General features: G+C 39.1%; 2 protein-coding genes across 3 annotated transcripts in view; both read right to left on the minus strand.

Annotated features, from left to right (window-relative positions):
* LOC112562573 (collectin-10-like) overlaps positions 1-13,813 on the minus strand; it is a 32,331-nt gene that overhangs the window by 13,851 nt on the left and 4,667 nt on the right. The window contains exon 4 of the mRNA XM_025235880.1: positions 12,056-12,258. Coding sequence (XP_025091665.1) covers positions 12,056-12,258 — 203 coding nt within the window. The remainder of the gene's footprint in view (positions 1-12,055; positions 12,259-13,813) is intronic.
* The window catches only part of LOC112562570 (C-type lectin domain family 4 member F-like), a 38,069-nt gene that overhangs the window by 1,796 nt on the left and 22,460 nt on the right, over positions 1-13,813 (minus strand). The window contains exons 2-4 of one of the 2 annotated variants that reach the window (XM_025235874.1): positions 9,635-9,850; positions 9,163-9,342; positions 637-750 (exon numbers count right to left, since the gene is read on the minus strand). In XM_025235874.1, coding sequence (XP_025091659.1) covers positions 637-750; positions 9,163-9,342; positions 9,635-9,850 — 510 coding nt within the window. Of the gene's footprint in view, positions 1-636; positions 751-9,162; positions 9,343-9,634; positions 10,442-13,813 lie in introns of both variants that reach the window. The other variant, XM_025235873.1, reaches the window with a different exon arrangement.

The following is a 13,813-nucleotide window of genomic DNA, read 5'->3' on the forward strand; positions in this document are numbered from 1 at the left end:
ATAGAATTTTACCCGCTGTGTCCAGATGCTTACACTAAATACAATGACTGCCTTGTATATTACTAAAAATACGATTTCCCACTCAAATAACCAGTAATAACTCATCCTAATAACGATTAACTGGGGTTGTGCCTCATAAACATCGACCTCGTCCATATGATGAAGACTTGGCAACGTAAAGGGTCTGATGAACAATCGTGACATCTGTATTTGTGACACCTTTCTGTTGATGCGGATGTTTATATGTGACGATGATGTTTATAGCTAGAGAACGAAAGAATAATATTAATACAAATTTGGAGAAATATGAAGAGAAGATTGGAGACTTATTTACACAGTGGATGTGTGAATAACTATTCTTCAAGCCACTTGTGTCGAGAATCAGAAATTTAATTGCTGGGTTTGACTCCAGTAGAACATAATCTCGCCCCGTAACTGACCTTAGTCAGTCATCTGCCATTCAGGTATTTGTCAAGTACTACGTCACCAGACAGGACTGTCCGTTTTTCTCCTACAAATCGTACTGACAAAGGTAACGCAAATGGGAAGAGCAACGATAGTCGTACAATACAAACTGTAGATCAGTGACGTGTAGGACAATACAGTCCTGACCTCCATCGGCGTCATTAGGTTGACCTGTATCCCATAATTTAGAGGAAGACGACAGAGGAGTTCCGTCACTCCAGCGGTAGTCTCCCTCAACCTCAAGGTCATTTCCTCCCAACCAAATGTCGATGTAGAGAGGTAATCCTGTGTAATAAAAATAAATCACATAGTCTAATATAAGGTGCAGTAAAAAGATAACGGTTGCTTTTCCTTTACATCTACATTTCGAGAAGAAAACTACTAGTGCAAACATTCAAATCTTTACTCTAAGTAACATGAAGACTACGCATCTTGTACTGTCCACGGTCCATCGAGTATATTTCTTGTAGACATAGCGAGTGCTTCCCTCCATGTGTGTCGTGTGTGTGGACATAGTCCACCTCTTTGTTAATTAGGAGAGAGAAAATTAATGTACTAAATAAACCTCCTTCTCAGACTGGAACTGGACAGTTAAAGAAATCTGAGTACATAAATATTGTTAGTACGCCTGCTTTAAATGACATACACAGCCTTCAGTGTTTGAACTTCTGTAGATACCTGTATACTACACAACACAGACCACAACATTTCTCTATTCCCAAATGAATCCAAAGTTCAGTCTGCAGAACATTAGTCACTAGATTTCAATTGGACAAAAAAAAAAAAAAAAAAGCAAAATCCTCGTTATCATTCACTCTATGTGTTTGCTTACATATTAATATACTGTGTAACTGGTGTTTCACTTCTTTGAGCAGTATAGCAGTGAAATGGCTGACTGTAAATCGCGAGAGTTTAATAGCACATGAACATTAACTGACAAAACTGATAATTGCAACCGACAGAGTAAAAACTAATTATCATATTATGACACATATACCTCATTGTCACTATACCTGAAGACTAACAACTTACCTTCTTGTTTGATAGCGAAGCGCACTCGCTCCTCGTCTAAGTCCGGAGAATTGACGTCATACAGGTGAGCGCCGTCTGCCTCGCAGTCTGCTTTTGCAGTAACGTAGTTCTTATGTCTCGTCAAAAACTTGAAGCAGGTTTCCAGGTACCACATGTAGCCCGCTTTCAAGGGACATTTATCTGGAAGTAGAGATTGAAAGTGAGGTAAACACTGTTCTTATACAAACGACACAGCGATGTGACTGGTTGGCTGGGAAGACATTATCAGTATTCCTTGACGCTGTGACGATGATAGCGATGATGTTGGAGGTAGTGATGATTATTATTATCATTGTAATGGTGATTGATAATATTAAAGACGGTGGTTTCGATGAAGCTATAAAGGAGTAAAAATATGGTTGTTTTTATACAAATAAATATTTTTCTAGAACTGTTCTTAAATAAGAGCGTGTGCGGACGTTTTGTCGACCGGATGTTTCGCCGCTGGACGTTTCGTCGCCGGACGTTTCGCCGCATTATGTCAGAGAGAGAGAGAGAGAGCTTACTTACTTCTCACAGAATGAAAGTAACTACTAGATTACACAATAATTCTTTATTTCAAACAAGTTTTACACACAGACTTCACAGACAGTTCACTTTGATTGTCACAGATTATGCGCAACAGCTTTGAGAAAAAACATTGATACAATGGCGAGAGAAATTTGTGAGCTAAGGGGCGTCACACACTTGACTTCGGCTAAAGGTCCCGCGTGAAATTCCGAAATGAAGTGCTCCGCGGCGAAACGTCCGGTCGGCAAAACGTCCGTGTACCAATAAGAATACTTAAGATAAAAAAAACTTAAGTACCTTTTAGCGTCGCCTTATAAATCGCTGACATTTTTGAACGAATGGCTTCCAGTGATGTGTTTGTACTCGTCTCAAGTCTGTTCAACGTATTGTCGATGGCTGACAGTTTTTTCTCGAGTTCCGACACCCGAAGCTCAGTTTTCGATGTCAGGTTTGTCAATGTCTGGACATTGCTGGTCAACGTAGTTCTGAGATCTGATGTTATTTGTTGCAGACCAGAAAGTCCTGTCTTCCCGTCAGCTTCAAGTTCTGTAATTTGCTTGTTAAGTTGTGTTTGGTGTTTGTCAGCTTTTTCGGAAATTTCTTCTGTCCTCTGTTGCAAATCCTTAACCTGGTCGGAAGCTCTGGTTAGTTCTAATTCAATGCCTCCATCTTTGTCAAGTCTAGTGACAATGTTTTCCACTTGATATGAGAAGTTAGTTTGGCTTAACTGCAGTTCCTTTGATGTCTCCATTAGATGTTCATTAAGCTCATTATAGGATTCTACAGCCTTAGAAATGTTAGCATCCAGCTGTAATTGTACTTTCTGGAGATGCTCCACGGATCGGTTGATGTTTACCTCGAGTCTTGTATCAGCAGTAAAGCTCGCATTGTGAAGGTCGACCAAGCCCTTGTTTAACTTCATTTCCAGCTCTAAAAGTTTGTCAGAAACTGTAGTCAGTAGCTGCTGCTGACTAACATTACAAGACTCCATAACTTTAGAGGCGTTAGAATCCATCTGAAGCTGAAAGTTCCACAGTTTGTGGTTCGTTTCTCTCTCTAGCTGGACTCGAGCGTCTGTAGTCGTGTTCCTCATGTTCTCGATGCCTTTCAGCATGTCCACTTGTAACGTCTCCACCTTTGTGATGTAAGTGTCCAGCTGGTCACACCTGGCTTGTCGGTGAACCAGGTAAGCCATCGCTTGAGTTACGTTTCCTGAAGACATCTTGTCGTCAGTCGTGACCTCGACCTTTCTGTCTGTGTGGACAGGTATTGTCGCGAACGACCTTAGCGGCGACTGGTCGTCAAGGCAACAGAAGTCGGGGGCTCGGCAGTCCAGCTGACAGCAGTAGTCACCAGAGTCCGCCGTGTCGGCAGGTACATCCAGGTAAAAGTACTCATCCTTAAACCCGTCACTGCTTAGTGTTCGACCTGCGGGATCCTGTGAAAGGACATTTTAGTAATTTGTATTAAATGTCACTCACTCACGAACTGACTTCTTCTAATTTTAAAGAAAAAAATGCATGGTTATCTTTGTCTCTCAATATTTGCCGATGTATACGAAATAATTTAAAACGACCATCTCGCTTGTTTACCTTCCACACGGCAGAAGCTGGAGGAAACCCCAGAGTTGTAAACATGCCACACATCAGTCGAATAGAGTTTTCGTTTGGCGAGTACTTTTTCATCACAAATAACTTCCCGTCTATGGTTTCAGGTGGTTCTGTTCACAAGAAGACTTTTGTTAACATCACACATTTTATTGTACTTTATAACAAGACTTGTAAAACCTGCTTTATAACAAGGTAAACGAATGCGTAATCAATTCTATACAGAAATTTTGTGTGTGTGACAGTAACATTGTTTAAAAAAAGACAGTAGCTATTTCCGACTTTCAACAACTTCTGATATCGCCGGTCATAACAGCATGAGATGGTCTCTTTAATGTTTGATTCTTTCCATTCGTCTGTCTATATTCTTATCCATTTAGCATTCGCTTCTTTTCATTTACTTTTTCCTTGCGGTATTTTGTTTAATACCTTTAATAACCAGACTGATGTTGTACGTGTGCTTGTTCTCAGCCAGTTGATATTCAACTCGGTATCTTCCATGGTCATCTGGTGTTAAATCAGTCAAAGTCACTTTTCCGTCATTGTTCACGATTAGACGATCCTGTACAATTGGCAAAAACATAGTTGTGGACGTGAGGGTTAGGATCAATCAATCAATCAATCAATCAATCAATTCAATCAATCAATCAATCAATCAATCAATCAATCATCAATGTCTAGTTACCTCAAACATTCCTGTGGCGGTACCGAAGAGCTGGCCAGAGATTCTCTTCCGAGAAACACAAACACATGAAGAACGGTAACCTCGTCATCTGGTTCGTGCAGTGTCAGGTTACTTCCCTTACATTTGTCAACGATTAAGCTCTTTCCCATTAGGGTGGGTATTAAAAAACCTGGAAAAAGGAAATTTTGTAAAGTAGGGATTTTAGATATTTTATAAAAAGGTAATCTATGTGATATGCCAGCTAAAATAATTCAACTCATGCAGGGGCGACTCTAGGCTCGTGAGTGAACTAGAGTGAAGGACTGTCTCCATTAATAAATTATTGTTAGGAGAAAACACGTTTGATAATCTTTTATAATACTTTCCTTTTCACTATCCAGATATTAGCAACCGAAATGCGTCTCAGCTTAGTGATAACTACACCGTCCGCAAATGTGAGTAAAAACTCCTTTAATGAAGATCTGATGAAAAAAACGAAGAAGACTCACCCCAGATAAAAGTAACAAGAAGCAGTCTTAATGCCATTCCGGCTGCCAGGCGATGGGTCTGTGATCTTGTAGATAAAAAGAAAGTACTTACTTACATAGTTTTTATTGTCAAACACTGGTAATAGTTTGATTTGTAGATCACAGTGGGAAAGTTAGGTCGCTTGTCATTCTTTTCATTTCTGGCACTTAATACATAGAAACATAATAATACTTGAAATGTGTGTGTGTGCGGGCATCGTGCGCTCGTCAACAACTGGTGAAGAATGTTATTCTAATAGTTCATCTTTCTCTTCCCCGTTATGCAATACACAGACAAGCAAATTCAATCAAAGAAAAAGGAAGATGCACTTACAAACTTAGGCATAAGAAAATACTGAAGACATGGGAACATTATTTTCTGTGATCTTGTCATAACAAGTTACATGCTGTAACATACCTTTCTGTGTCAGCTTGTCATCAAACTGAAGTGCTGTGTAAATTGTTTCCTTCCTGTTGTAGTCTCAGTCTTAGATGTCCTCCTTGTCTAGTGGTAGCTTTTCTGTGCAAGGATCAAGCTGCCAGACGCTTGACTGCAACACACTGATGTCTGGAAGTGTAGGAGCCAGAAAACTTCACAAATATATACACGGCGTTGTACCAGGATGTTTACAGCTTACACAAACGTATATCTGCGAGCTAATCTTTTGAGTAAACAGTGGAACAGCAAGCTTGTTCACAACTTTTCTTTCTTTCCTTACATCCTTGTCAAACAGTGCTGCCTGTCTTTGACATCCCGTGCTGAGCTTTTTAAAAACACTAACATGTTTGTGTCTTTGCACTTTATTCACGTAGACACAAGTGAGACAGACTGATAGTTACATTGGAAACACCCCGGGTAACCTGCCGGACCAAAGCCCGGATGAAGGAGGAGGGTTTGGTGTGGGGCTCGCAACCCCACCCTGTAAACAACCCATGCTACACAGACCGCAAATTCTCATCATGTAAGAGCCTTTAAATAAACGGTTAAAACTCAGTCACATGTTTAGTTTGTCGGTTTTGCAAGTGATTGCTGCTTCTGTAAAACATTTTAACACTAAAGACGGAGAGTCTCTGCGTGTTGCTAGGAGCAACCAGAGCTCAATGTGTTTTTCCTGGATGGAGCACGTGACCAGGAATATGTTGTTAAGCTGCTAAAATGCAGCCATCAGGGTAGGTGTTCTTTATTTATCAAAGAGTGAAGTAGTCTTTGCTTCAAGCTTCAAGCAACCTCTGTCATCCTCGCTGTACTGTTGTTTCATTGTAAGCAGTAAGATAAATAATTTCTACTACAAAAAGCCTTGTCTAGATAGACTATGCTGTGAAGTTTTAATACTCAATGTAGCACATGTAGACAGAAGGAAGATTAAACCAGGACTGAGTAGACACGTCAGGCCTCGAACCTCTGACACTGGACAAAGATCACAAGTGATTCAGAGTACATTTCTATTTTCACAGATTTCACTCCTACATATCATACGTTATAATCTTAGTGCTATAAATGTTTATTCATAATGTAAATCGTAAAGAAAAAAATAGTATTATTAATTTGAAGAAACAAATACTATAAAGAAAATAAAACCCCATTAAAAAAATTGTCATCATGTTATAACAGTCCTCAGTCTTACTAGACAAGTCGACAACACCGCGATCTTACCAGAACATCTCCCAGTCTGCCCTGGTTATCTATGTATGTTTCTAGGGTAGGTCTATTTGTGGAGATACCCAGGCTACAAGAAACTACAGGCATCGTCGCTAACTCGTGGTAACAGAACCTCTTCTGGTCTTCGTGGCTTTTAAAAAACACATTTCGGAAATCGAGAAAACATAAACATTTCTCCGGGCAATTTTTAAAATAAAAGTATGTCAGGAGTTTCCATTTCAAATGTGCAGACTCTTGGCAAGTATGTGGTAAACTGTGTGTGTGTGAGAGATGGCTTTATAAGGATGTTGTTAGAGTTTGCGAATGTGTGGTGAGGATGAAAATGTTTTATTTAGTTTGCTTTGCCGCAAATGGCCTTGAGGATGTTTTTCTTTTTTCAGATTTTCTTTATCACATGTTTAAAATATATAATGATAATGCATGAATAGGAATCTATGTGTGTGTTTGTGTGTTTGTGTGCGTTTGGATATCGTCTTAAGTGTTATGTATTGACACGCATGTATATTTGTGAATGTAGTTTTCTGTGCATGTGTTTATAGAAGTTAGTTTTAATTGTTGTTATAATTGAATTATATTCTAAGATGTGTAATTATATTGACAGATACTGAAGCCCTTGCTAGAGCTATGTTGAAACACTAAAATATCAAAAAAATCACTTGCTTCTTCCCTCCCTTTGGATCTGTTATATAAAGTTAGATAAAGTGTAATATTGGTAGTACACGTGAGTATGTGTATCTGCACGCACGTGGGGAGAATCTTCGAATAACTATGATATGTAGGGTTCCTTTAAAAGTTTGGTTTCATAGAATTTCACTCGCTGTGTATGCAAGGCGTTAAGATCACGTGGGTAAAACTGTAAACCTCGCTAACTGAAGTAAAATAAAGACAAACAGTCATTTCTATGAACGACTGAAGCTCACGGCAGAGGTTGACACTCATTGCTAGGACAGACACAGGTGTCATCTTCATTTGTGATATAGTGACATCAGTTACATAACAACTGGTATGGAATGCATTTATTGATATAATTATGTATATATAATATTATTTACAAACGTACACGAATAAAAAGGTATAGTGTTGTTTTATGCTCAGATAAGTAGAAGCATGTAACTTTATTGTAAACAAACTAAATTAAAATTGAATAAGATTGAATACTAAACAATACTAGATACTTGATTACATTTGAAGTATAGGGAACAAATTTAACTGTAGATTCTAACGATTTTATGTCTCATACTAAGTATACACCTGTGTTCCATGTTACAACACCATCACGGGAATTTTACAGAAATAACAGTTTTCATTTAGATACTTTCTTCTGTATCACTCTGCAAGCAAAATTCTCATTTCATGATTTAACCATTTGAGGTTAGGGTTACAAACGCCCTCAAGTCAGGCTGGCGTAACGGTGCACCTCATCCTCAGTGTGGTTAAAATGGTGGAAACTGTGGTCTTTAAATCCCTGATGTAACCTCAGTAGCTGATTGTAGTTATTTAAATGTGGGTGAATAACTTTATTCCCTACTTGAAAGACAAGTCGGTAGATATCATCAAAAGACATTTCCCACTCAAATAACTAATACTAAACTCGTAAGTAGAAGTAATCCTTGTAGAGACTGACCGGGATACTCATAAACATCGACCTCGACCATTGGATGAAGCCTTGGCAACGTAACGGCTGTGACTCGTGACATCTGTATTTGTGACAACTTTCTGTTGATTGGGATGTTTATATGTGACGATGATGTTTATAGGTAGAGAGTGAAAGAATAATATTAATACAAATTTGGGGAAATATGAAGAGAAGATTGGACACATCTGCCATTCAGGTATTTGCAAAATACTACGTCACCAGACAGGACCGTCCGCATTTCTTCTACAAATCGTACTGACAAAGGTAACGGTAACTGGCAGAGCATCTTTCGTCGAGCAAAACAAACTGTACAGGAGTGACGTTTATGACAACACAGTCCTGAACTCCACCCAAATTATCTGGCTCACCTCCACCCCATAATTTATAGAGAGGCGACAGAGGAGTTCCGTCACTCCAGCGGTGGACACTCTCAACCTCAAGGTCGTTTCCTCCCACCCAAATGTTGATGTAGAGAGGTAATCCTGTGCAATAAAAATAAATCACATATTCTATTATTAGGTACAGTAAAAGAAACAAAACTGTTGCTTTTGCTTTACATCTACATTCATGAAGAAAACTTATAAAACATTGAAATCTTGACTCTAACAGGAAGCCTACTAATCTTGTACTGTCCACGGTCCATCGAGTATATTTCTTGTAGACATAGCGAGTTCTTCCCTCCACGTGTGTCGTGTGTGTGGACGTAGTCCGCCACTTTGTTAATTAGGAGAGAGAAAATTAATGTACTGAATAAACTAGATTTCAATCAGAGAAATGAAAGTGTAAAATCCTCGTTATCATTCACTCTATGTGTTTGTTTCCACATTAAAATGCCGTGTAACTGCTGTTTCAACTCTGTGAGCAGTATAGCAGCGAAATGGCTGACTGTAAGTCGCGAGAGTTTAATTACATGAACGTTCACTGATAAAACTGATAATTGCAGCCGACAGAGTAAAAAACTAGTGTTATTATCATTTGATGACACACGTAACGGACTTTCACTATACCTGAAGACAACTTACCTGCTTGTTTGATAGCGAAGCGAATTCGCTCCTCGTCTAAGATCGGAGACTTGACGTCATACAGGTGAGCGCCGTCTGCCTCGCACTTGGCTTTTGCAGTAGTGTAGTTCTCCTCTCTCGTCGAAAGCTTGAAGCAGGTTTCCAGGTACCACACGTAGCCCGTTTTTAAAAGACATTGAACTGAAAGTAGAGATTGAAAGTGAGGTAAACACTGTTGTTATACAAACGACACAGCGATGTGACTGGTTGGCTGGGAAGACATTATCAGTATTCCTTGACGCTGTGACGATGATAGCGATGCTGTTCGTGGTAGTGATGATTATTATTATTATTGTAACGGTGATAATATTAAAGACAGTGGTGGCAATGAATCTAAATTTGAAGGAAAAATATGGTTGTTTGTATACAAGTAAACACTTTTCTAGAACTGTTTTTAAAGAAGAACAATTAAGATATAAAAAGAATAAAGTACCTCCTGGCGTCGCCCTAAATATCGCTGACATGTTTGAACGAATGGCTTCCAGTGATATTTTTGTACTCGTCTCAAGTCTTTTCAGCCTATTGTCGATGGTTGACAGTTTCTTCTCGAGTTCCGACACCCGAAGCTCAGTTTTCGATGTCAGGTTTGTCAATGTCTGGACATTGCTGGTCAACGTAGTTCTGAGATCTGATGTTATTTGTTGCAGACCAGAAAGTCCTGTCTTCCCTTCAGCTTCAAGTTCTGTAATTTGCTTGTTAAGTTGTGACTGGTGTTCATCAGCTGCCTCGGAAATTTTTTGCATCCTCTGTTGCAAATCTTTAACCTGGTCGGAAGCTCTGGTTAGTTTTAATTCAATGCCTCCATCTTTGTCAAGTCTAGTGACAATGTTTTCCACTTGATATGAGAAGGTAGTTTGGTTTAACTGCAGTTCCTTTGATGTCTCCATTAGACGCTCATTAAGTTCATTATAGGATTGTACAGCTTTAGAAATGTTAGCATCCAGCTGCAATTGCACTTTCTGGAGATGTTCGACGGATTCGTTGATGTTTGCCTCTAGTCTTCTATCAGCAGTAAAGCTCGCATTGTGAAGGTCGACCAAGCCCTTGTTTAACTTCGTTTCCAGCTGTAAAAGTTTGTCAGAAACTGTAGTCAGTAGCTGCTGCTGACTAACATTACAAGACTCCATAACTTTAGACACGTTAGAATCCATCTGAAGCTGAAAGTTCCACAGTTTGTGGTTCGTTTCTGTCTCTAGCTGGACTCGAGCGTCTGTAGTCGTGTTCCTCATGTTCTCGATGCCTTTCGTCAAGACAACAGAAGTCGGGGGCTCGGCAGTCCAGCTGACAGCAGTAGTCACCAGAGTCCGCCGTGTCGGCAGGTACATCCAGGTAAAAGTACTCATCCTTAAACCCGTCACTGCTTAGTGTGCGACCTGCGGGATCCTGTGAAAGGAAAAAGTTACTCAAGGCTTGTGATAAGGCTCTGGTCAAACGTTTCAAAAATATATTTAGTTACAATGACAGAGCACGAGAGCAAAACAGGAGAAATAAATGATTCGTTTCTTACTTAATTACCACTTATTAGCACTATTGCGTCATAAGAATAAAAAGACGACGACAAATCTTCGCAATGACCACAGACACTTCCTGTGGTTGTGACGTCATAAGGAGACTGATGTCATAAGGAGACTGACGTCACAACAAGACTTGTCTGCTTGATCATCTCGGGAAGCTATCGTGGTTACTCGGCGGAAGGACACAAGGGTCGATTTCACTGGATTTTTATTTTTTATAAACATCGGCAACCACAATAGTGCTAATAATTCGTAATTTGATTAATGGGTAAATAACATCACAGGCTTCTTCACATGAGCGCTTGCACGCAAGCACATCCATAACCCTAGTTTTCTCCATGTCACTCACTCGCTCACTCATATTTGTAAACATCTGAAACGAACGGTCCTGTTATTAAGGGTGAAAATATGTTGTTTGTGATTTTTTTTATCATTTACTATGGGAAAAAGGACATCCCTGTACGAACGTAATCACGTCAATTCTTATTGCTCCTTTGAGTCCCACTTCCCCAACTGAGAGACTACCTAACTCACTCACTCACTCATGTTTGAAAACTTCTACTAAGTTTCCATGGTTACTGCGATACAGTACAAGTGGAATCGTCTGTAGCACACGGACAGCGAAACACGTGCTATAATCAGAAAACACGGTCTCGTCCACAAAGACCCACAGGCATATATAATTATTCACTCTGTACATCTCTCTCATTTTGTTTTTCTCCCTAATAAGACATCGTCGGCACGTGTCATGTCGCTGTATTTACCTTCCACACTGCTGACACAGGCGGGAAGCCCAAAGTTGTAAACGCGCCACACATCAGGCGAATAGAGTTTGTGTCTGACAAGGCATTCTTCACCACCAATAACTCTCCGTAAAATGATCTAGGCGGCTCTTGATCACAAGAGGATAGAAGAACATTTTAAAAAGTCAACGAAATACTAATTCAAACATTCAGCAGCAACGCAGTCAGTACCGACATCGTCTGATGATGTTTGTTACAATAGTACCAGATAGTAATCTTCACTTTCATCTTTCCATCCATCAATCAAGCCACCCAACATTTAGTTGTTCTTTTTCTTATCTATCGTTCTGTTTCATACCTTTAATAGTCAGTCTGATGTTGTTTGTGATGTTGTAATTACCTATGACCTCCACTCGGTATCTCCCCAGGTCATCTGACGTCAAATCGGTCAAGGTGACTCTTCCGTTATTGTGAACGGTCAAACGTTTCTGTGTAATCCACAAAACAGATTTATGTGAGTCAGGTCTGTATCAATCAATCAATCAATCAATCAATCAATCAATCAATCAATCAATCAATCAATCAATGTCTAGTTACCTCAAATAATCCTGTGGCGGGTACCGAAGAGCTGGCCAGAGATTCTCTCCCGTAAAACACAAACACGTGAAGAACGGTAACCTCGTCATCTGGCTCGTACAGTGTCAGGTTACTTCCCTTACATTTGTGAAATATTCTTGTTTCTGGTTCTTCCCTCTCAAAGACTTGTGCGCTTTGTCCTCTGAAGGTGGGATTCAGTAAAACTGAAAAAGGGAAAATGTGTGTTACGGATACTACATCAAACTGTAATTTAAGTGAAACACTTGCTAACATTTATTGACGTTTAACAGTTTTTGTACCTTGTCCTACAGTTGAACTTACACTTTTTCGAGAAGAATGTTTAATCAAAAAACAAAATTTGAAACAAAGCTTACTTTTACACGTACTTAATGGTGCGTAGACCAATAAGATCATAAACTCCTTGTTTATATAAAGAGTTACCACCCATATGTTCCCTATTCCTACAGAAATTGAGTTCACATTACTAGTGAACGCTCAAGTGGTTGGTTCTATGACCGAAAAAAAAGACCAGTGGTAATAGTGGAGATTAGTATATGTGGGTACACAACAATAGTGGGCGGTATCGAATTAAAATTCGTGAAAGAAGCGATTAGGGAAATGGAAAAAAACACAGTTTTTTTATTTTTATTTTTATGAAGCACTGTAAATACTGTCTCATACCTTTGTAACCTTTAATTAAAGAACAACACGAGTGCAACAGTTTTTCTTTATGATCAGGTTACATTTAGTTAAAAATAATAATTCCCAAAATATGAGTACATAATTATGCCTAATGTTTAAGATATCGGCCTTATACATCGGCATTCTCACCTGCCACTAGAAAAGCAGAAGAAATTTACTCTCCTATACTGGAGAGTTCCGTTGCGAGCAAGTAGTTTTTATTTTTATTTTATTTATTCATTCAGTTTTTAGGAGGCCATCTGGCCCACATCAACATCAGATAATAATAACAATCAGACAAGATTCAGACAAGATTCTGACATTCATCCTCATGTAATGCTCATGGTCATGCAGATCTCCTTTACAAACCTTGTTTTTAAGTAAAGGACAACTCTAATGGTTACTCTACACTCTAGGTTCTTACATGTGTAGTTTACAATTTCCATTTGGTTCACATCAACCTCTTATATTGTATGTTACATGCATATTAACAGTGGGTTGCTGTACATGATCAACATTTTAGTTGTATTTGGTTTTTAGTTAAATGATAAACAGTATAATGACATTCAGTGCTAAGTAATTATATGTACACTGTCATGATGTCCTCATTTTCAGACATTCTGTTATATAGAGGGCAACATTAATAGCTACTTTACCTTTAAGGTTCTTACACAAAACGTGAACCTTAAAGGATGAGGGGAATTTATGGTAAAAGAGTGGGATATATCTCTTACGTAGAGTTGTCTATTTAGGGCATATTAACAAAAAATGGTATCGGTCTTCCACACTTTGACTATCACATTGCTTGCACTCAGGTTTATTGCTAGTTTGGTGACGGGTACTTCCATTAAGGGGCAAACAATTACTTCTCAACAAACACAGGACCCGTCTATGTTCACGTCGTAATATCTGGTCTATATATGTTGCTCTAAGTAAATCTGGCTGGTAATCGCAGTAATCTGAAGAAGAGGAAGAAGATACTGAATCATGCCATTTTTGGAGAGAGCAATCCTTGAATAAAATTCTAACTTGGGAGGCCCAGTTGGTTCTGCCTGCCTTATCTTGTAAATATAACAT

Source organism: Pomacea canaliculata, linkage group LG4, assembly GCF_003073045.1.
Source record: "Pomacea canaliculata isolate SZHN2017 linkage group LG4, ASM307304v1, whole genome shotgun sequence".
Taxonomy (NCBI): Eukaryota; Metazoa; Mollusca; class Gastropoda; order Architaenioglossa; family Ampullariidae; genus Pomacea; species Pomacea canaliculata.